A 24,472-nucleotide genomic window follows, 5' to 3' on the forward strand; every position below is an offset into this window, starting at 1 on the left:
ATTCCCCTCTCCGGTCCCAAGACACTGTTTCGTTCCCTGTACGACTTCACATGAGTGGGAAGCGTGACCCTGAACAGCGCACAAAGGCTCGCTGGCAGCTTTGTTCAAAGCCTGCAACTAGGAGCCGAAAAAAGCTGCTAAAGTCATGCTGAAGGAGGGATCCTGTTCACATGTGTCGTTACCATTTCCACGGTATAAAAACATATGGGATTCGAAACGTTCTGTCAAGAGCGGAACAGTGGATCCGAATACGCTCAGGTTTTCGGTGGGGGGTGGGGAGTGGGACGAGAGTAGGGAATGACAGATGGCTTCAATAACAAGGCGCACGCCGCACTGAAGGGGTGGAACAAAGCCTATCTTCAGAACCTGAGGATTCTGCTTCTCTTCTTCAACTCCTGTCTTAATCGAATGCATCTCCACTCCCTTCCATGTTCGTGGGTTTTTAGAGTCCCAGCATGGACCCCACCTCTGCACTGAGGATGCCCTCCCCCGCCAGGTATGGGAACATGGGCGTAGTCACTAAAACAGAACCAAAGGACGTGTTTGCAGAGAGGATAAAACGATGAGGTCTTTGCAGTGAAATCTGTTTTCAGCCCTGAAATTGATTTCTTTTTATTCCACCTTGATAGGAAAGCTACTAGAGGCAAAGGGGGGAAAACCTTTAACAGTCTGGATTCTAGTCCCTGATGTGTCAACTGTGTTGATGCTAAATCCCTGGTGCTACTGTGTTAAAACTCAATCCTGTTTCATGGCAAAATGTTATTGTATCAACTAGTATTTAGATGTCATCAGAGAAGTGTGTAGACAGACAGGGAGAGGGAAAGGGCCATGTGCCAGAAACCCAAAGGAAGGCTCACTCATGCAAATCTTTTTCCCTTCCAGCTGGTTTTATCCTAAGACATTTCCTTAGCTGACAGCTTCATAGCAGAGTAGGGGGAATAAAAAGCCTATAAGGGAAGAAAGGCATCCTTAAGAGGTGACTAGAGAATAATTATATCTCTTACCCATTTTGTACACAGCTTTTAAATTTTTTAAAACTCAACATTAAGAATATCAACTAATCTCCCAGGGCCTTTATAGTAGGCAAAAACAAAGAGATAAATAAACAAGGCGGGGGAGGGAGACAGCACATAAGTGTCTTACTACTCTGGCATTTCAACCTTGGTGCTGAAAATAATTCCTATGTACTTTCTGTCTTCAAAGTCAGGGTCACTGATGAATAGAATTCCTTGACTTTTCTCTCAGGTCTTAATTGCTGTTTTGACTTATACACACATTAACAGACTTAATGATCACTCCTATTTATGACCCAGGAATGTACTAGAGAAGAGAATGCACTGATGACATCAACCAGGGCAGCCAAAGTCACCTGGGTATAAAAGCACCTTGCTCATTGTAGGAATTAGTTACTTACCCATCTGGTCAGCGATGCTGTCTTCACTTCTTTGCCAGCTGGGTGTGGATTTCCCGCTGCCACCAATGTCTGATTGGGTGTTCTGCCTGTCGATGGAGGCGGGGGATCTGCGGCTGATTCCAAACCTGGGGGGATTTCCCCAAAGGCAAAGACAACGTCAGGGACCTCGCCCATACGGGAAGGCAGTCCTGGGTGTAACGCACTGAGCTCTAATGATAGGTTCTACCAGCTTTGCTCACAGGTCTGGACTCAGTCTCGTGCATGCATACATGGATGCCAGAACTGTGGATGTTGTGGTCGGGATACATCCCTCTGTTCAGCAGAGTATGTATCTAAGTATGTAAACTCTGAACAAGGGCAAGAGTCATTAGCACTGAGCCAACCTAAAATAGACACGGTAAAAAACCAAAGCCTTCTGGCCCTTGTGTAGTAAGCTCTGACGCTCGTTCACAGCCAGAAGAAAAACGTCACCGGCCTAGTGTTCCTTCTGTGTGTTGTGCAACTGGCACATTCCAGCGGTTTCTCCTAACTCAGTAATCTGCTACATCACTAAGGCACTCATGCTTGGAACAAGTTTTTCTGAAGCTGTTACTCTAGGGTCTGAAAGACAAAGATTGCTATCATTTACATTACATAGGGACCACTTTCCAGACGTATAAATTTCAAATTGCCTTTGGAAGAGCACTTTGGAAGTGGGTGAGCTGGCATATGTAAAGGCAAACGTCTATTTCTGGAAAGAACATTTATCTATTTAACTGAGCTCATTTTACTAATAACTTTTCCTAGGTAGAATAGTAATATAATATATGCTTAATTAAAGTATATGCCTTGATTAGTAACATCAGCAAAGTAAACGCTGACAGAGTCCAGGAAAAAGGGCCAGGGTGTAATACTCAAAGATTCACATGGAAATTTACAAATCTGTCTGTGGGTACTAATGAACTCATAAGTAATTGATACAATAAATCACAAAACAGGACCTGAATTAACTGGTGCCTGTGACAGGTGTCTTTGTTACAAACTGATAAATGTGTGGGGAGAACCACCAATCGGGGTGTTGCAAAGAGAAGGAGATTAGGAGGAGGAAGATCAGCAGCTGAGTTCAGCTTCCCTACCTGGAGTCACTCAAGTTCTGCCTTTATTTATTTTTAAAATGGCAACTCTCATAAGGATCCAGGGAGAAAAACTTATATAAAAGCCTCTGCAATGTAGGGGAGGCTATGAAATATTTTAGTAAAACTCCTACTCTAATATCTCCCTTGTTACTTTTTGCACAAATGACAGTTATTTACAAGCTTAACTCATAAGCATCACTGAACAGTTACCTCCATTATTAAAAACAAATGAAAAGTTGAATTGATGAAAATTTCAGTGAAAAGGCTCATCAAAAAAAAAAAAAAGAATTCACTAATTATGATCTCTGTCACTTCCTAAATCGGGTCTTTGTTTAAAAGAACTGTGAATATCCTCCAGTTGGCTCCAATGATCCTATTTTAAGTACACTAATTTTTTTTTCAAGAAGGCACAGAGATCAAAGAAAGAAGTGAATTGGAATCTTAGTTTTACTTTTTGGTAGCAGCGGAAACCCAAGACAACTTTTTAAACCTCTATAAATGGAAAGCCAAATGCTTTTCTGGCTGTCTGCTTTTAAAGAAATGATAAAGTAAGCCTGTCTGTCTTTCAACTCTGCCTTGAAAAAAGCTCCACCCAATGAACTTTTGGTCTTAGTTCTCACACACAAGCCTCTTTCACTCTGTGCCAGGCCATCAGGGCTGCGAAGGCCCCATCCTTGAGGAGCTCAGACAAAACCTGTTCTAACTTTACACTGTACCTCTTTTTGAAGAACCTAATTGTCTCTGTTTGGAGGAGCACTTTATAATACTCTAGGAGTCACAGTTCCGATGTGAAGGAGTTTTTAAGTAATCATTTGGCTGATACACGAAATGCATTCAATGACCAAGAACCTTCTCCCTCATGAGTCCGTCTACAGTTCCCCAGGGCAGGCGGACAGCTCTGGAATATCCTCCTTACAAGGGGCCAAACGTCTTCTCTATGATTTTTCACTTACTGATCTCAGTTACCCCTAGATACAAGTTTAATCCCTCACTGAAGAGCGCTGGGAGAAAGCCATCGTGGCCTCCCTGACTCCCCAAGCCTGCCTGCAGGTTGCACAGCCTTGGTTACATTTCTCACACCATGATCCTCCAGCTCCGTATCTGCCCAGTCCGCCTCTCTTGCACATGTTGCTCTGCCCACATCCCTTAGGGCATGTGGCCCCAAAACACATCTCCAAGGGCGGCAGAACAGACCCTATCCTATGTCCGTCTGTCACTGTTGCCTTTAACTCTCTCTTATTCCCATCCTAAACTGTGCAAGTGCCCTTTCCCCTTCATGCCAGGAGAGTGGTTTTATTAACTAGCCCGTGAAACTGCGCCTCTCCACTGATCTGGATGCTCTCCACATCCTTACTCCAGCAAGCGGGTGGCACACGCCACACACCAGCAGACACTGAGTCTGCTGAAGCACAGGGAGGGCGACAGAGGGGCGGATTACATTTACAGACAATCAGTGTATATGGACCTGCGGTTACTATCTCACACCTTGGAGCTTGTCCAAGTTTAACATGAATGAGTTCACAGCAGACTCCATACACTCCTGCTTCACTGTCACCCTGGACCTATTTATTTTTACTGGGCTAAGTTGCAGAGTAGATCTAACAATTGTTCCCTTGGTAAGTGTGACTTCGGAATCAAACCTGGCTCGTGAGGAACGCGTGTCAATCAGACTATGAATACTAAAGTCTCTTGCATCGCTGATACAGACAACAATTCACTTGGGATCTAGAGGAAAACACTATAGCAGCATCTTCCTGTAAAGGTTCACTGCAGATAAAACTGATGTTACAAAGTACAGTGAACAGTCACCAGTTAACCTTAAAGTGATGGGGGAAACCCTCCGTACCAGCTATGGGACGCTTAGTATCGAACATCAAGTCAAATAATTACCACCTTATTAAAAAAATGGTATAGCATGAATATTGGAGCCATGTTTCTACCATTAATAATCACCAAAAATTACTGTTTCAAATTACATTTTAGTATGCCTTGAGAGTACATATGAAATGTAGAGGAGAAGCAAACAGGATTTTGTTGTTGTTAGCTCATTCATATTTTATTACTGTATTAAATATACTGAAGTTGCAGTGAATTCTTACTTTTGAAGTCAAACAAGGCCATTTAAAATCTACTAATCAAAACAAAAAATAATCAGTTGGGCTTGTGGCATGGAATAATACTACTACTTAACTCATAAAATCTTTTGCAGGGGCCTGCAATAAGAACTATAATTTTTTACTAATTGTCACTGAAGTAATTAACGAAAGAAATGTACATTTTAGACACACTACCAACGGACTCCTTGGGGAGAGAGTTGGGGAGGGAAGTATGTTTTACTGTAGTTTTATTACTTACTTTCTGCTAATGTAAACATTAACCAAAAACATCAACAAAATTATGCTTAACAGCTGTAAAAACCAACAAAAGACCATAGGATAAAAAAATATCCATTATGACACTATTCTCATAAGCAGAATTGTTTTATAACATGGTAAGATCTCAAGAAAGTAAACAAATCATATGTGCATCTGTTAAAAATAATTTGGAGAAAGCTTGGAACAGAAACATCTTTTTTTCCCCCAACATGCTATTTTTGAATTTCGAGTGGTTTCAAGGTCTTCAGAGGTGTCTGGCAGGAGGCCTGTGATGGTTCTTTAACTCTCCCTCTCTGCAAAGTCGGTTTCTGCGTGTCACGCGATGTTTTCTGCTAATTCCTTTCCAGCTTCAGACAAGCCAATTTTTTTTCCCTTTTTAGTAGCCTTTACAATCACATACACTTAGCTTTTTCCTTTGTAAGTCTTGTCAGAAGCAGACAGTTACTTTTGGGTGTTTATAGTGTTTTCAAATAAGATGGAGAGAAAAGCTCCCAAACAACCCACAGGCTGAAATCACAGATTTCTAGAGTGTGAGAAAAATCCTTTTAAGCTTTGGACAGAATGAACATTTTCCCTACTTTAACATCAATACAAACTCTACCCAGCGCAAGCAGTATACTCCTAAGTTCACTTTGGAGGAAATTTTAAGAAATGGCAAAATCCATACGATGAAACAAGATCAACACACACAATGAAGGAATCGATGTAATTTGATTTCTTTGCCATTGAGTCCTTAGAGACTACAAAATGATAAACTTTCTAAGAGGAGGTTGGAACTAGCCATGAAAACATTTTTTAATGCAGAGTATAACTGTATTTCCCCTTTCGCTCTTTCGTGAACTGGGTCCGGCTGAATGGAAACTGTTTTGCACATCTGAGTTACACACGGGAGCAGAGACAGTGATGCCGACTTTACCTACCCTTCGGGCATGGACTTCTGCCTGTAGGTGCCCCCTCCAGAGCCAGTCTCGCTGGATGAAGACAGACTGCTAGGGGAGTTGCGACATGGCTGGGATCTTGCTAAAGCCATGGATGAGACCGTCACGTAGATGTCCGAACCAGGAGACAGCCTGTGTGTGCAAACAGAAAACGTGAAGTCAGCAACTCAAAGGGAAAATCCCAAGGCGGTGTGATGGGTACTATCACATGAATGCGACAAACGCAGCCACTTTGTGGGGATAGTGAAAATAAAGCCAGCTGGAAGCCCACAAAAGAAACTTCCCCATAAAACTACTCCCTTAAGGGGACAGCTGGAAAAAGGCCTTGAAGCGGGCAGGGGCGTCAAAAAATAACAGGGGGGAAAAAAAGAAAACATGTATGTTTCCAAAAGCTGCCAGAATTCAAGGGCTGAAATGCTTATGCAATTTTGCAGTATGGCAGCCCAGAGAATATAATGAGTCCCAGTGACACTAACATGGCAATTAATTCAATTTCCCCACTGGCTCTCCCAGAGTATATGACCACAGTGAGACTGGTACATTCTTTGTATGCTTCTTTGTTTTCCAATTTTATTACTAAAGGTCTGGAATGAATATCCAGATATTGCTATTTAGTATGTATAAATTTGGTTGATAGTAGCATCACCATATAAAAACCTCCATGGAAACGTGCCTAGAACTGCAGTTTGCTAAATTTCATTGGGATGACTGAGTTGATAACACAGCAGAGGTGTGCTCTGCCTAGCCCCCAATACATCTCTTTCTAAAAGTATGGGTCCCTCACCCCACAGACTGGCTTGACGCAAAAAACAGAGCTTTGTGGTCAGGAGAGACATGATTTTTGCCCTCTACTTGCTCTATTCAAGTAGGCACTGGGGCAACTGCAGGGTATTAATAAGTGAGGCTGAAGCCTGTGACAATCTGTCAGCTAAATCTTAACATCAGCTAAAACAATGATATTTTATTTCAGAAGCAAATGCTGGTCCAGATCATTGGCTCTTGTAAAGGGGCAGCAGGGCAGGTCATTTCCATTTTATAGTTGAGGGAGGGGAATCAAAGTCATTTTTTCACTAAGCCAGGCCTCTTGAATTTCTGAGTCCAGTGCACTCTGCGTCAGGCTATTGCTATTCTCTAGAGAAAGATGGCTTTTCTGTGCTTAGTAAGACAGCTTGCAAGGGGTCTGCAGGGTCAGATGATTTTGCACATAAAGGGGTCTTAAAGCTGAAGACAAAAGTTTTGAAGCCCTGGGACCTTCTTCACTGAAACACGGCAGTTTCCTACAGGGAACGTACGTACCTTCTGAAATAGAGCAGAGGGCTCCAGGTACAGGAAACTGACAGAAGGGATAATAGAATCACACTCAGAAGCTTTTCTAGCAGAAAAAGAATAAGGATAGATACTCCACAATATGATCCCCAAAGTTGGTCTATGTCCAAGAGGCAGATCTCTCTTGGGGAGCCCCAACTCTCTCCTCAGTGACAAACTTGTTATCAGGTGTGATTCTGTTATCCCTTCTTTTCCATTAAAACATCTCCCAAATTTCTCACTGTTTATCCTGAAGTAACTGGAAAGGGACTGGAGCAGGGGGAAGAAGGGAAGGAGGAGGTTACAAAGAAGAAAACTAGAACAGCACGAACCACTTCGGCCTGAAGAGTTTGGTTTTTAGATACACCTAATTCAGAGAAGGGCTTCCCAGGTGGCGCTAGTGATAAAGAATCCACCTGCCAAGTCAGGAGACCTGAGAGACAGGAGTTCCATCCTTGGGTTGGGAAGATCCCCTGGAGGAGGGCATGGCAACCCACTCCAGTATTCTTGTCTGGAGAATCCCATGGACAGAGGAGCCTGGTGGCTACAGTCCACGGGGTCAGAGAGTTGGACACGACTGAAGCAACGTAGCACGCATGCACAATACAGAGAAACTTCAAATACAGTTTCATTTTGCTGCTGCTTTGCGTTTCTTAATGCGAAGAGGAGGTGTTACCTAAAAATGAAAAGAAGGGAGATGACAGCAGAAGTGTGAACACCGTTGGGGCCAATGTCTGGGGGCCTGAAGATTTTTTTTAATTCTTTTTGGGATAAACAAGTAACACCATTGAATTATATTCATGGTAAGTGTTTTTGCTTCTATGAGGAAGTCACAACAGGATTCCATAGCCAAAGTCAAGATGTAACTTTCGTATTTATATTTAGAGCTTGCTTTTCTTATCCTGCTCTCCAAAACGTACATTAAATATCTTATGCTACTTCTCAACCTCAGCTCTTTTATTTGGCAGATGTATCAGAAAATTCTACTTGGTTACTGGAGTTATCCCAAAGTGAAAAAATAGCATTTCCAGAAGGCCAGCATTCATTCCCAGGCCTCTTCTGCACTTACATAACTCAATAGTGGCATTGTTTTGGACTGTCCACACACACAGCAACTGATGGAATGCCACCCAAATGTTTTTATGACTCTAGATGTATGTAGGGCAGGCAAAAAAAAAAAAAAAAATTCAGAATTAGCCCTTATTCTGATGACTTAGTATTCTTTCCAAATACTGTGAATTTGATACCAGCTCACAAATATTACTGGAAAACAGATCTCGTTCAGAGAGTGGGAGGTTCCTGCCTGCCTGGCACTGGCGGTCTACTGCGAGAGACCATGGCTGATCATTACTGGAATTTTGGCTGGTTGCTGTCTTAATACTTTGAAAAAGAGTAACCCCCAAATTGGCTCACAGAGGAAGTCAGCATGCTAGCCTCTTGAACCTCCAAGCCCCTGCCCCCAACTCTACCTGAGGGGATCACAAGTCTTTTCTTTTCTTGCGAGATAAACACAGATCTTTCTACTTTCTCTCAGTCTTAACGAGCCCCTATTAATGTCTGAATAGGTTTATAGGACTAAGATGAATATATCTGTCACTTGCTGTGACATCTTTTGGAATCAAGAAATAATCTTCTTTGAGAATGCTATGTTCACGGTTAGAAAGGAAGTATCTAAAAACCTTTTTAGCATTTATTTCAGTAGATTCTCTTCCCTACATTTTTATCAATTTAGCTGAGAAATAACTAAATGTTTTTAAAGCAACCAATCTTAAATTTTCTCTATGGCTTTGACTTCCCTCTGCAGAAATAAAACACTGGGGGCTTTTGGACTGTTCAAAGAATGCAGCAGTTGAAAAAGTCATGATCATCAGACCGACAGACAATACTCCCATAGTCTGCAGGACTACACTCAACGCCAGCTTTCCACTTACATGCAGTACATTTCATTGTAATGAAAACAGACAGTTGACTGGAATGGACATGTAGGAAGAAATGGTCCAAGATCAATATCAGTTCTTCATTTTTCCAGAAGCCTTCTCACGTCAAGATAAAAGGAAGAGAAGCGCCAAAAAAAAAAAAAAAAAAATCCAGCTATCTAATGAAATAACCCACATCCCACCACACCCTCCCCATGAATCTACTCACAGGACTACACATATGATGTTAATATTGATAAGGCTCTTATTAAGTTGATCTCTTGAGACTGTGATTTACCAATTTATGGATAAGGAACTCTTAGTATCTGCGTAATTGATGCTAAATTTTTTTCCTTGCATAGTTATGTATGGGTTCAATTATGCCCGTTTCCTGCCTTTTACTCCAAAGGGATAGCAGTGCTTGGATGTGTCCAAGGAGATAAGGCCCTCTGTATCTCAAGTGCAAACAGCGGAATGGTGGCAAGAAGAACCGAGAGAGTTTCAAATAGCAGCGATGACTGACAAATTAGATATCCGAGTCCATAATTAAGCACAGCATTTTACCGTAACTTAGCAATTAAAACGCTATTCACCCAGAGAACAGGATTCAGTTCAAGTCTGTCTTTAGCAATGCATATCAACCGGGATTCTTCCCAGAATTCTGTTAAAAAAAATTCTCTAAAATGATTCAACGTAATAACATCACTTGGCTGCTGTATTCAGACTAGGGTTTGAACAAGTTGTGTTCGAATCCGAGCAACTCACCCCTCTATCTTTTTGTCTCTTCCTAACTTTGTGAACCAGAGCTATCCCTGGCTTTCTAACTATACAATTCCTACCAGCTATTCAGACTGGACCACTGAAATCCTGTTCTGATGAGCCTCCTGGGACAAGATCAGTTTACAACCATGAGTAACTCTCGTACAGTTAGGAAAGTACCACGGTTCATCACACTGAGATAAATGGATCATCACTTCCCAGTTGCTGGCAAGCCTTCAGAGGTTCACAGACCAGCACACATCGTAGGTGCCTCCTGAGATGAGTCAACTTTATATCTAAGGGTGACTCTACAGAACAGAAGATAAAAATGAACTGCAGACAGCACTAGCTACGTCATTTGTGGGGCCCAGTGCAAACGAAATTCAGGTCTCCTTGTTCAAACATACTAAAACTTTCAAGACAGTAACAGCAGAGCATTAAACCCAGCATGGACCCTTCTAAGTGTGGGGCCCTGTGCACATACCTGAAGCTGCCCCTGATTACATGTGGCTGGGCCCCCTTAGTGTGTAAACATGAATGCATTTATCTAGCAAGTATTTCTTTTTTTTTTCTAAGACTTAAGTATTTTTTTTAATGATATATTTTTAGTAGTGAAAGTCACTCAGTCGTGTCCGACTCTTTGCAACCCCATGGACTATATATACAGTCCACAGAATTCTCCAGACCAGAATACTGGAGTGGGTAGCCTTTCCTCTCTCCAGGGGATCTTCCCAACCCAGGAATCAAACCAGGGTCTCCTGCACTACAAGGTGGATTCTTTACCAACTGAGCTATGAATGCTTTACATGAAATGCATGTTAATAATCTACAACAAAATCAACTTCTATTAGTTTACAAATACTGGTGATTACTCATTTCACTCATTCTCTTTGTCACTTTTTACTAATTCTCACTTTCAAACTTGGCAAGTATTTCTTCAGCACCATCTATATACGGTGGTAGATTTCATTCTTGGGACATGGTGGCTAAGACAGGCGCTCTGATGGTGCTAATATCAGCTTCACCACAAACCAGAAAGGACCCTGCACAAATGATTTCATCTCTCAATCCCCGGGCATTCTTATCTGTAAAAGGAATAAACAGCAACCAACTTACTGGGTGGCTGGGCGGATCAACTGAGAAAACTCAACATGAGGGACTTTGATCAGAGCGTGGCACAGAATATGAGCTCAGTAAAAAAACAGCTGCTTATAGCTCTTAAGCAAAATGCAAGTAGAATGTTATTGTCACGAGGGCAGTTCAAACTGAATGCAGAGGCAGCTCAGGCAGGTTAGAGGTCAGATCCTATGGGAAAAGCAAGCTTTGTGAGGAAATGCACTTGAGATTCATTTTGTAGGAAACAAAGGATTTTTACAGAAGTCAAGAGTTAGGACACAGAACAGGAGGGCGTATGTGGCCACCACAGCAGTACCTTTGGCTGGAACACTTGACCCAGGTAGGATACTGGTGCAGGCTGTGACCAGGAGGACAAATGTGTCTGGTAGGGTGGGCCCACATTTGGTAAACTGAGGGAGCACAAACTTCATCTATTAGGCAACAGGGCAGCCTAGAAGGTTCTGCAGCAAAGCAGTAGTATGGTCAGAGCTGGCCCTGTAGCCCCTGAGATGGCGGGCAATGACCAAATACTGTCCTTTATTTTTTGCCAAGGCCCAAGAGAACTGATGAAATGGGCCTAAAATTAGTGAGATTTCCATATAGAAAGAATCTGTTAGCCCACCACAAATACTAGCCTCTTTAATTTTAATTGGTTCTTCCCTTCACCGATGTTCAAATACTTCATGAAGAGAGTCACAACCAAATTCTTTGGTGAGAAGAAGTTAAGTGGTCTCCTGGAGCATGCTAGGCTTTTAAAAACTGGAAGAAACTAAAAATAAACTCAATCCCATTGCATCACACAAAAAAAGTGATGCAGAAGCCAAAACACAGCATGCGGTGGTGGCCTCTGTGCTGTGGTTGCTGGTGTGCACCCTCCTCAAGGGGTCTCCAAGACCCCCACCCGGTCTGTACAACTGCCCTAAGCTTCTCTGTTCACGCTCACTCGGTCACGTCTGACTCTCTGCGACCCCACTGGCTGTGGTCCACCAGGCTCTTTTGTCCGTGGAATTTTCCGCGTAAGAATGCCGGAATGGCCAATATTTTAACGCAGGTGGATGGCAGACTGCCCCTTTCCACCACACGGAGGGATCGCCATGAGTGGAGGCAGACCTTGGCCAGACTGGCCATTACCCCAGGTTCCCAACAAGATGCTTATGGGAAAATGTCACACTGATGACCGTGGGGGTGGGTCTAGGTAGCTCACCTGTCTTCAGTATCACTAATTTCCAAATTTTTTACATGGGCGGTGCAACTGACAAATTTTAAAGAAAAATGTCAGTGGTTTCAGATATAAGGGAGCAGGATACACTTTTTTCACCCCTGAGAGTTATTTAAATTCCTGATGGTAAATCTGTCTGTATGGGTTATGTGCCCTCATCGGACAAAGGGCCTAGGACTCCTGCTGCCTCCTCACAAGGCAGGACACGGGTCACATCTGGCTTCTGGGAAGGCCTGCCCCTTGGCAGGTGTGGGGGATGGACAAGGGGTGCTTCTGGAAGAAGCCTCAGGGCCACCATGGGCCCTTCAGATCCTTCCCATAAGGTGTGAGCAGGCCAGGCCTCCCTGGGTGGTTCCTAAGGCAGAACTCCCTTAAAAGAGATAAGAGGGCAAGACCCCACGGCTGGACACATTCAGAAGAACAACTCTGTGACACAGAACAATACGCCCACGGCTCACCTCGCTCCTCTTCCCAGAGAACAACCACTTTTTTCAAGCTCATCTCTCAGGCTATTCCAACTCACCAGATGGTTTCTGCAGCATTTCCTTCCACAACTGCACAGTTCGCCACGATTGTTCCCAGCACAGCAGGCCTCCTGAACTCACCCTCTGTCTCACCAAGGTTAACTGGAGCTGAAGACGGCACAACCCGCTCCTTGGAAACACACTGACTCACCACATGCATGGCCTGGACGCAGGCCAACCTGCAGACTGACTCAGGAGCCCGGTGTGGCCGGCTCTACCCTCAACCCTAAGTCCCCAACTGGAACCAGAGCCCCCTTTCAACCCCAGGCAGCTGTGTTTAGAAGAGCACCCACAAAATGACACCAAGCAAGACCGCAATTACCACTTTCTAAGACCCACTATGTATCGGGCCCGTCCGACGAGCTCAGATGGAACAGAGTAACTGTAGAACCTCGGCTTTATAGCACCCTGGGTTTGTTCCCTGAGTCACTCCACGGTTTGTAAAGGAGAGGGAGCCAGGAGGGCTGCCAGGCTCAGGCCACTGCGTCCCTTTCCTGAACGCGTGAATAGAAAACACCTTCATACTCCCATCTAAAAGCGCATGAGTGCTAAGCTGCTTCAGTCATGTCTGGCTCTTTGGGACTCCACGCGCTGTAGCCCGCAAGGCTCCTCTGTTGATGGGATTCTCCAGGCAAGAATACTGGAGTGGGTTGCCATGCCCTCCTCCAAGGGATCTTTCTGACCCAGAAATCGAATCTGCATCTCTCGGGTCTCCAGCATTGGCAGATGGGTTCTTTACCACGAGCGCCACCTGGAAAGCCCTTTCTAGAAGTGTGAACTTGCAAATCATCTAAAGTGACGCCAGTGTGGATGCCAGAGTGCACTCACTCCTTTGAAGAGCTGGGGGCAAAGCAGGGTTAAGAGCTGGGTGAGTTTAAGTTGAGTACCGCTAGCTCTCTGCTTTATACCTTATCTTGGCTGACAAATAAAATGGCCATAATTCAGTTCCAACCTAATTGAAACCAATGATAGGAAATTCCATCAAGAACAACTCACATTTCACTTTGAGTCAACAGTAGACAGCTTTATTCACAATATAACTTTTATACCAGTATTCTAAACTTAGTCAATAAAAAGCAAAAATTCTACTTAAATCTAAGCTTCAGTTCTATGGCTTTATCAGATTGTAGTGTTTCACTTTTACCTGCTTTTTAATTTTATAAAAATAAACTGATTTACCCAAGCGTGCATTAGTGGATGAATGGATAAACAGTGTGGTACACACAATGGAATATCACTCCGTCTGGAAAAGGGGAAAGGTTACGGACTTAACGTGCCCCTCCCCCCACCCGCGTGCACGTGCGCTCAGTCGTGTCTGACTCTTTGCCCGCCAGGCTCCTCGGTCCATGGGATTCTCCAGGCAAGAACACTGGAGTGGGTTGCCATGCCCTCCTCCAGGGAATCTTCTTGACCCAGGAATCAAACCTCTGTCTCCTGCAGCTTCTGCATCGGCAGGTGGATTCTTTACCACTGTGCCCCCCGGGGATCCTCCCACCCTCACTCCTCACCGAATTTATGTGTTGAGATCCTAACCCCAGTGTAATGACATTAGGAGGTGGGGCCTTTGGGAGGTAATTAGGTTAAGATGAGATCATAAGGGTGGAGCCCCCATGATGCAATTAGTGCCCTTATAAGAGGAGCAAGAAACCAGAGCTTCCTCTCTCTGTCATGTGAGGACACAGCAAGAAGGTTTTTACAGGCCAAGAAGAGGGCCCTCACCAAGAACCACACCTTTTGGAACCTTGATTTTGGAATTTCCAGACTCCACAAGTAAATGTCTGTTGTATAAGCCACAGAATCTATGGTATTTTGTTACAGTAACCTGAGCTAATAAGCAAGAAGGAAAACTCAACATATGCTACAACGTGAATGAAGCCTGAACACATTATGCTAAAGTGAAATAAACCAATCCCAAAAGGACAAACAATGGATGATTCCACTAACGTAAATCTTCTATTTATGTGAGGTACCAAGACAGTCAAATTCACAGAAAGTAGAATGGTAGAGGCCTACGGGTGGGGGAAGGGGAGTTTTTGTTTAATGGATACTGAAACAGAAATAGAAGAACTATTTGCATTTGTTTCAACAATATCCTCTAGACATGATCTTCAAGCCCTGCATGGTGCAGACATCTGCAGAGGAGGGTATTAGGGAGGCTGCAAGCATAGCCAGCTGTAACTCTGTTTACGAAGCAACACTCCATCCAGCTGCTGAAAGCTAAATGCAGTGGAAAAACGAGGAGAGGATGGCATCCAGGTAAAATGCAAAAGGAGCATTGGTTCAGTATGATCTGACATTAAATATTTATAGAAAGCTTGGCAATACTTCATCTATAAAAAGGAGAAAGGAAAATTCTTTTATATGCCAACATGCCTGTTGTTTATGCAAAGCCCCTGAAATACTTAAGCTTTTCTGAGCACATTAACACAGATCAGGGTTTTATTACTTAATCCCATACTATGTTTAAACACAGTAATGTGTTAAGTTCAGTGTGCCACAGCCAGCTAACTTAATTTCAGTATTATCCTTACACTCAAGATGAATTTGAGGCCAAAATAGAGATTGCACCATATCACCTGTTTTTGTTAAATATTAATTTTGTCAGTTCTTGATGCTTTTGAATTGTGGTGCTGGAGAAGACTCTTCTACAAAGTCCCTTGGACAGCAAGGAAATCAAAACAGCCAATTCTAAAGGAGATCAACCATGAATATTCATTGGAAGGACTGATGCTGAGGCTCCAATACTTTGGCCACCTGATGCAAGGAGCCAACTCAGTGGAAAAGACCCTGATGCTGGCAAAGATTGAGGGCAGGAGAAGTGGGCAGCAGAGGAGGAGATAGTTGGATGTCATCATCAACTCAATGGACATAAGTCTGAGCAAACTCGGAGTTGGTGATGGACAGTGAAGCCTGGCATGCTATAGTCCATGGGGTCAAAAAGAATTGGACTCAATTTAGCTACTGAACAAAAATAAGAATTCTGTCAATAAGAACTTCTCCCACAAATACCATAAAATTCTATACTTGAAAGGCCACCTAGATAGCATAAAGCTCCTATATTTAAACCAAATCTAATCAGACTTTATTCTACTTAGATGGCAAATGGGTCATCTACTCCTACTGTGTCAGTTTCTCTAATCAATGTATAGGGAGCAAAATTCAGTTAAATAATTCTTGTTAGAAACTCCACATACCAACACCTTTGAGTTTGTCATAAAAATTGTGAAAAAGGATAATCTGTTCCACAAGTATTTTTTTTTTAATTGTTTCTAATGACCTTTAAGTCTGAGAACTTGCATACAATTCAAGAAAACTATGCTTCTACAAGCAGTAAATTAAGTTTCTACAAGCAGCATATTCAGTTTTCATTTAAAATGAATTGTGCTGTGTCCAGTCATGGTGAATGAAGTAGGCAGGTTTGTGTAGCATGTGCAGAGTAGGCTTGAGGTGGCTGTACACTTCATCCTAAATAAGCTGGCTCTCTACAGTTTAATACAACTTGCCTGACCTGGGGGAGAAAAAAAAAATGAAACAAACCAACCATGTAAAGGCAATACAGCTGACCCTTGAACAATATGGGTTTGAACTGCATAGGCTCACTTTTACAGGAAATTTTTTTCAATACATATACTACTATGTTCATGACCTGCGGACCTGCCGAGGATGTGAGGGTTAATTACAGGACTTGAGTAGCTGTAGGTTTTGGTATCCAGGGAGGTTCTGGAACCAATCCTATACTGATACCAAGGGACCATCCTTTAGTCTCAGTATCAGGCTTACGCCACTATTGGTAAGGTAAGATTCAAGGAATGGCAGACTGTGGCATCAGTTTTGACCACTTGTGATACATCCGAAAGGTCCGTATCACTCTACAGGTGGGCCAGGTACAAAGGCAGATGGTACCAAAGGGGCAGGGCTGGGATGAAGGAAGACAGTCAGATGGGGAGGTATGGCCAGCCAGGAGCATCACGTCCATGTTGCAGTAAGGTAATTTGTTCTCAGTAGAACTAGGAAGGGAATGCTTACATTTTTTAGTTTTATTTTACTATGTTTCATGGAGGAAATGATATTCTCAGGTCTATTTTATGACTCTAGGTCTTAATGGAGGACTTGGGAAGTATTCCTGGTGAACATCGGGAGTCCTGAATACTCATTCGGCAAACAGTAGCAATATAAAGTTTCTCAAATAATACCTTCTATGTATGCCTCAAAGTTAAAACTTAAATAAGAAATACTGCTTTACTGAAAGTTAGGAATGATGGGATAGGACATCAAACTTTTACATTTTTACAAGAACAGCCATCTAATTCCATACCCTTTAAAATGAAGAGGCGACAAATAATCTGAAAACTTAGAGCTTAGCGTTTGCAAACCCTCCATCGTTAGATCTGAAATCCTAGTCCAGTGTCTTAAAGGACATGTGACACTAAGAGGACTCAGCAGAGGTTAAATTTTCCAAAAAACCACTGGTAGCCTCACTTCTGCCACTTTCTTCTTGCGCCTTGGAGAGCCACAGGGCTATTATTACAGTCTTACAGGGACAGCATGAGAATTCCCTATCCTTTGGGTAGAGTTATGGGAAAGGTACACACAAACACCCACAGAAAGAACATCTATAAATGGAGTGATGCATTCTATAGCACTTGCCTGCATCCTAAGAAGATAATAAGCTACAAAAAATATTTTCACTTTCAGAGGTCAGAACATTCAGTCATAAGCTTTAGTTTCTGTTGCAGAAATTAAATTCAACATGGCATCAAAATACATTCTGCTATTTTATTGTATGGAATATCACAGAAAGTAACGTGAAACTGATTTCACTCATAAAATCCTGATGATTGTCTTGGAAAGAAAGAAAATAGCATTGAGAGGAACAAAAGGTCCTTCTCTAAACAACGGTTTCCTAGGTTCATCTTTCAAAATGTGGGCCAAATCATGAGTTCCAGCTAACACACACCTCAGAGGGAGCCAAGTTTGGAATGTGCAGAACAAAGAATTCATTCAGCGATCGCTTGGATGCTTTTCCTTCCCGAAAATAATGAAAGCAAGTGGAGTCCAGATGGGAATGTAGCCACTCTGGGAGAGGAATCTTTTATTGAGATAAATAGCAAGGCTCTGTAAATAAATCCCCAGGATTACATGAGGAATTTGAGAAAGACAACTATGGTTTTTTTGGTTGCCTGTTTTGATCAGATTATTTCTACATGGTATTCTAGTATTTCTGAAATAGTTAAGTGACAATGTTTTATGTCTTTTAAGATAAAAGACATCACAGTGTGGTTTTGAAAATCTCCAACTTTCTGCTCTCAGTCTGAACCAATGACTTCTGAAGCATCGCTGGGACGTTTTCCTTGGCGCCCTGTTCTGGCTGGAGTCAGGCTCACATTTTGGCTCCATAGGGACCTTTCTTCTTCCCACAGCAGCTTCTGGAACAGAGACTTCTCCCTGCCAGCTCTGAGGGTTCCTGATCCCCTCTGTAGTGTGGGGACCACAAAAACATGCAGAGATGTGATCCAGTCAAGCACTGTTTCCAATGATGGGGAAACGGCAGTGCGTGCACAGACAGAAGCCAGCTTCTTCTAGCAGAGGACTAAAAGGTCACTGAGCTAAACTGCAGTCAAGGCAATCTGGAGTATCTGAATTTATAGTACAATGACTTAAAATTATACAGTCCATATGTATTTACATTTTAAGAGTACCTATTCTATTTTAATGTTTGCCCTAGGTTTTTAGTTCACGGTGCTGCATTTTATAGTGAATTTGAGACAAAAATGCTAGGGCGTCCTGGTTAAGAAAGAATTAACCAGTTATGATTTGTGAGGGAATCCACTGTGACTTTCCATTTAACAAGCAACCTTGGTCTGTTACTTTCTAGGATACCTCAATCCCCAGCTCCTGTTAATTACTTTACTCAGGGCTGAGTGTTCTAACATCCACTATTTTCTTCTGCATTCAGAACAGTGGAAAATATGTTTGTACTATACTAGAGGCTTTCCCTTCTCACAATTCTTTATAACAAAGTAACACAAACACAGACACTCAACCAAAAACCTTCACTGTTGCTACAATCATATCACTAATCCCCTACAAGTCAAAGACTGTCAAAGATGATGATATGGTCAATGTCACCTCAAAGAGACTGCCAAGTTCTAGTTCATAAGTGTGCAATGATGATTTCCATTGGAACCACAGCAAAATGAAAGAGCAAAGCCTAGATGCCATTACACAGGGCTGAATGCTTTGCTGGAACACATCTTCATTTATCCTGCTGGCTTCGGAATGCTACCATGCTTTGAAGACCACTAGTGCACGCATCTCAGTTTTAATTTTTGATTTCTAGTAAAATATGGGTAGCTCAAACACTGGTACTTCTGGGCCTGGAGATATTTAAATCTGGGGCAGAGATTCAGGGCACACCTAGGAAGACACACTCACCGCCTCTCCAGGGGGCGCCCATCGCTAGAGATGCTGCGGGGGATGTTGGCGGCTCTTTCCGGAGGAGGCATCTTCCCGTCTGCCTTCCCGGCGTTCAGCCTCGAGGTCATGGGACTCTGCACCTGGGACGGGACTTGAGGCGAATGAGGCCCCTTGTTGGCATTCCTCTGCCACTTGTTGTTATTTCGAAAGGGAAACTTGAATTCGTAGGAAACCCCTTCGTTCATTTTGTACTCCATCACTGGCATGCGGTAGGTCTCAGAGCAACTCCTAGGGCGAGGGCACAGAGAGAAGAAACATCAATATCACTTCTGCTTGTTGGCAGAACCACACAGATTCTCACGAACAGTTAAAACGTGGCAAACGCCTCATTTCCGGTTTCAAACCATCTTTCAACCATGAGGCCCTACAATCATTTTCCTTTCAAAAACCAGAATCCTCGGAAGCATTATACCCGTATTTTCCTTTGCTCAGTTCCAAATACTGGACCTGAGGTATGGAATCTTGGACAGACCTATGGTCACCCTGGTAGAGGTGGGGGTGCGGGTGGAGCAGGGCTAGAGTCAGCACTGAGACGTGGGGAGGGACGGTGCCGGGACAGTATCTGGGGGGAGCAGACCTCTAAGATGGGGCCTCGCAGGAAACAGGTGGCTTTCCATCCTTAATCACAAGGAAGCTTTAGATCCTTCCCTTATGATTAAGGATCGAAAAGGGTTTCGAATTTCTTGGAATCCCGACAGTCAAAAATAAGTAGGGAGAAATCTTGAAATCCAAATTGAGAGCCAAATTTAGCTCAGGAGGAGGAAAAAAAAAAGTGCAAGTTATTGAAATTAGCAATTATCAAATCAAAAATTATCAAATTGCTGGGGAACAAAGCATACTCTAAAATCAGGCCTCCCTCCCACCCCCTGAAAGCCAAAAATCCCTCATAGCAGGGCCGTCCCCAGGCAGCAGACTAAGTGAAATGAATGGCAGGCACACAACTGTTTCCCATCATTTACCCTCTTTTTGTGCCATCACCCCAACCCCCAAACCTTAAGAAAGGAAGAACCCATCTTCTTTCCCCAAACAACCAAGGAAGTTTCAATCCATCACTGACTTGACTGATAGGCAAATTACTGGGAAAAAAAATCTATTCTCACCAAAGCATTAACTCAAACTGTGCATTTGAATTTCATCACTAAGTGAAAAAAAAAAAAAAAAGACTTTTTCTTAAAGACATTTTGAAGATTGAGAAGCATGTGGAAAATTCTTGAAAGGAAAGGTTAAGAGTAATAGCAAAACAGTCCTTTAAGAGGAAATTTAGAGGCAGCATAAGCAAAGTCCAGACCAGCACTGCCCAACAGAAATACAATATGAGCCACGGACAGAAGCCATGTATGTAATTTTTAAATGTTCAGCAGACACATTACAAAAGCAAAATGAAACAGGTAAAGTCAATTCAAGAATACATTTTATTTAACTCAATATATCCAAAATGCTATCATTTCAACAAGTGATCAATAAATCAGTATTTAGAAAATTAATGAGACATTTTACATCCTTGTAAATTTGGAGTGTATTTTACACTTAAGAGCACAGCTCCTTTGGGACCAGCCACATTACAATGGCTCTGTAGCCACAGGTGACTCACGGCTCTTGTACTGGACATGCATGTCCAAAGAGCCTCCAGCTGAAGGCCTGGTTTTGATCTGGGGAAGGGGCTCTTGTTGGTGGGAAAATGAGCTTGATGGAACGGTCCCCTCTTCTCATGACCTTGCCTGTGTATTCAGGGTAAGACTCCCAACAACCACAAATGCATTCTCCCTCATCCCCAGGACAGCCGCAGGTTTTGAAAAGCACTGCTTCTGGAGCACATGGATTTGCTGGGGTCCTTGGGTCCACCAGCTTCCCTGGTGGCTCAGAGGGTAAAGCGTCTGCCTGCAATGCAGGAGACCCAGGTTCAATCCCTGGGTCGGGAAGATCTCCTGGAGAAGGAAATGGCAACCCACTCCAGTACTCTTGCCTGGAAAATCCCATGGATGGAGAAGCCTGGTGGGCTACGGCCCACGGGGTCGCAGAGAGTCGGACCTGACTGAGTGACGTCACTTTGCCCTCTTCAGCCTCAGCCCAAGCCTCCAACGGGCATCTCTGCTTAGAGCTTCTTTGCCACTCCCTCCAACTCCCGCCAAAGCCTAGGTCAACCCTAATCCGACCCTGTGCCCAAGACTCTGCTGTGCCCCTTTTATGCTTGGATGACAATGGCTTTTGAACTTTTTGGACCACAATCTGGGTGAAAAGTACATTTTACACCGTGATACAGCACAACCATAAATACACACAACCCTCCTCTGATAGCTTCCATTCTGCTATATTCTGTGTTAATCCGTTTCATTAAAGAAAAAAATACACTGGGTACAACCTCCTAAACGGATTTCATGATCTATTTAAAGCTACGCCCTGCAGTTTGCAGAACACTGTATGGCCACTTGACATTACTTTCAGAAGTTACTGACTTCTTACATAATGAACCCTTTTCTCTGAAATGAGGGATTATCACCTTAGGCTCTGATATAGTATCCAGCTTTGATTCAATATTTCTGACAAAAATATGCCATCGCCATGTGGTTGGCTGTTAACACAGGTGCTACTGTAGTATATATGCATCTTTCATTTTTGATCGTACATTATTTAGGGTTCTGGATCAGGAAATATAATGCAAGAATGTTGCAGCTTGCCAAAAAAATATTAACACAAATTTATGATAATACATGGAAAAGTTTCTCTCCACCTCAAAGTCATGGCGAGCTTTGCTTCTTCTCTGCGACGGTCTATTTAACTTATAAACTCAATGGACCATACCATCTACGCCCCTTTCTGTTGGCTGCTAGGAACCAACACAAGTACAGAATATGTACTGAACTTTACCATGTATCCTGGGGTATTAACTTTTCAAAAATTTTCCCCTAGGCCATGTTTTCAATTTACCTTCCCCGTTTCCCTACCCCCCTTCCACACATACACAGAGATCCCCTCACTGAATTTTAATTCTATAGCTTCATAGGCTGATTGCAGCCCATACTGCATCAGGACCGAAAAGTAAGTAAATAAATAAAATAGAAACAATAACAACATAATACCAAATAGACAATATCAGCTTTGGGGCCGTAGTTTCTTTGTAAAATGAAAGACTTGCAATTCATAATTACTCTATTTTCTTCTAGTACTCTTTAAGTACTTTTAAGTACTCTTTCAAGTACTCTTTAAGCTGCATCACATTTAAAACTAAAACTGGTCAAAAGATCCCATTAAGCCGGAGATTTTGTCTTCTCTATAGTCTGTATTTCATCCCCACCACTCTTAGCATATTACTAGAAACCTTCTGCATATTCCATAATTATAGAATTAAGTATGATAAGGCCAAAGCAGGGAGAGAAGATGCATTTACAGAGACTGAAAAGCACAGATTACACAGTGCTAAACCCTTGCCATCCTGCCACTTCTGACTGACCTCCATGGCGGCAGGCCACCACTAGCTTCTGCTCCCTTACTCATCTCTGTAAGATATAAGAATGATATATGGAATCCAGAAGTGGGCAGTACACTGAAGGACAAAGATAAAAAGCTGGCTTTTCATGACATGTATGAAAATTCACAAAGGGATTTGTGTTGTATTACTCCAAGTAAAATCTGGCATTGAACAACAAAAACTCTTGATGCTTACAGCTCATGACTGGCTAGAACTAATCTGGCTCCGCTATAATAACTGAACAGAACATCACAATACTGGACTCTTGAATCAGAAAAGTTTGGTGCTTGGGGACAGCTATGTCTCTAATAAACCATGTGATTTTGGCTTGGGGAAAAAAAAACAATTTCTTTGAACCAAAGTTCCTCATCTAAAAAAACTAGAGACTTGAACCAGATGGTTTCTAACAGCCCTTCTCACTCTAAAGCAGGATGCTGCTGCACTTTGCAATACTTGTTTTTTAAAAGGAGGAAAAAACCTTTGCAATCGATTCTTACTTAAAAAATAATTTGGTCCCTTTAGGTAACTTGATTTTAGCTTTTCCACTTGAATGGCCCTTGATTGCTTTCCTCAGGGAACTATATACTCAATTATTTTGTAGTAACCTATAAGGGAAAAAAATCTGAAAAAGAATATGAATCATGGTGGTGTACATCTGAAAATAACACTCAATGTAAATCAACCATGCTGCTGCTGCTGCTAAGTCGCTTCAGTCGTGTCCGACTCTGTGCGACCCCATAGACGGCAGCCCACCAGGCTCCCCCATCCCTGGGATTCTCCAGGCAAGAACACTGGAGTGGGTTGCCATTTCCTTCTCCAATGCATGAAAGTGAAAAGTGATAGGGAAGTCGCTCAGTCATGTCCAACTCTGTGCGACCCCATGGACTGCAGCCTACCAGGCTCCTCTGTCCATGGGATTTTCCAGGCAAGAGTACTATATTTCAATTAAGAAAATAAATCCAAAGGCTGGTGGCCCTCAGCAGAATGAAGGCCCACCACTCCCATGCAATACCATTCAAAGCATCACAACTGAATCCCCTATCTAGGTATTTCTCATCTTGCCACAAGAATGACTGCTCAAGTCAGTGGTCATGGACACCAAGACATACAGCTGGTTATACACTCCCACTGGTGATGGACAGGGTGGGGGCCGCTCCAGCAGTGCGACATCTCACCCGCTGGGGGGAGCCTTCCGGTGAAGTCCCAGCTAAATCCCAAACCTGTTTCTGCCGGAACTGCTTCCATCATGCCCTCACCCTAGTTGCCCACGCTCACTCTGCAGTTACTAAACCTCTGCAACCCTCATTCTGCTCACGGTTTCAAAGGAAATGAGGCTGCCATGACGACTTAAAAAAAAAAATCCCGTACATAGTAGGGCCTCAGGAACTTTGCTTTACTTCCCCTGTCCCATCTGCTCTTTAATACACTTTCCTATGGGAGAAATCATGGAGGGTCTGCTTATTTCCTGAGGACAGGAAGAAGAGTTGGACTTTATAGGCGTTGCTGAAGCCCCATTTTATTGTCGTTAAACTGGCCTTTTCATTAAAAAACAAAAAACGTTGCCTTTCTAAAACTAGTGATGCCTCCATATGAGCATACATGGATGTTGGTGATTACATACAATCCCCACGCTGGAGCTGGGCCCTGTGACCCTCGGGTCCAGGGGACCCTGAGAAACGTGCAGCTGGGAAGGGAGGGCAGTGTGTTTCCAGGAGGCCTGCTCTTTCTGGCCTTGGAGTGGCAGCACAAGCTGACAGAGGGGAGAGTGACTAGTCAAAGAGCAGAGTAATTAGCTGCGAGCAAAACAGTCGTGGGAGTGTGAAGTGCGGAGGAGAAGGAAAAAAGTGA

General features: G+C 43.1%; 1 protein-coding gene across 17 annotated transcripts in view; it reads right to left on the reverse strand.

Moving 5' to 3' along the window:
* The window catches only part of SIPA1L1 (signal-induced proliferation-associated 1 like 1), a 389,778-nt gene that overhangs the window by 44,107 nt on the left and 321,199 nt on the right, over positions 1-24,472 (reverse strand). For all 17 annotated transcript variants that reach the window (XM_010846654.1, XM_010846657.1, XM_010846661.1 and 14 more), the window contains 3 exons: positions 19,117-19,386; positions 5,825-5,974; positions 1,415-1,539 (listed from right to left, as the gene is read on the reverse strand). In XM_010846654.1, the coding sequence (XP_010844956.1) occupies positions 1,415-1,539; positions 5,825-5,974; positions 19,117-19,386 (545 nt within the window). The remainder of the gene's footprint in view (positions 1-1,414; positions 1,540-5,824; positions 5,975-19,116; positions 19,387-24,472) is intronic.

Source organism: Bison bison, unplaced genomic scaffold (genome assembly GCF_000754665.1).
Source record: "Bison bison bison isolate TAMUID 2011002044 unplaced genomic scaffold, Bison_UMD1.0 scf7180017864239, whole genome shotgun sequence".
Taxonomy (NCBI): Eukaryota; Metazoa; Chordata; class Mammalia; order Artiodactyla; family Bovidae; genus Bison; species Bison bison.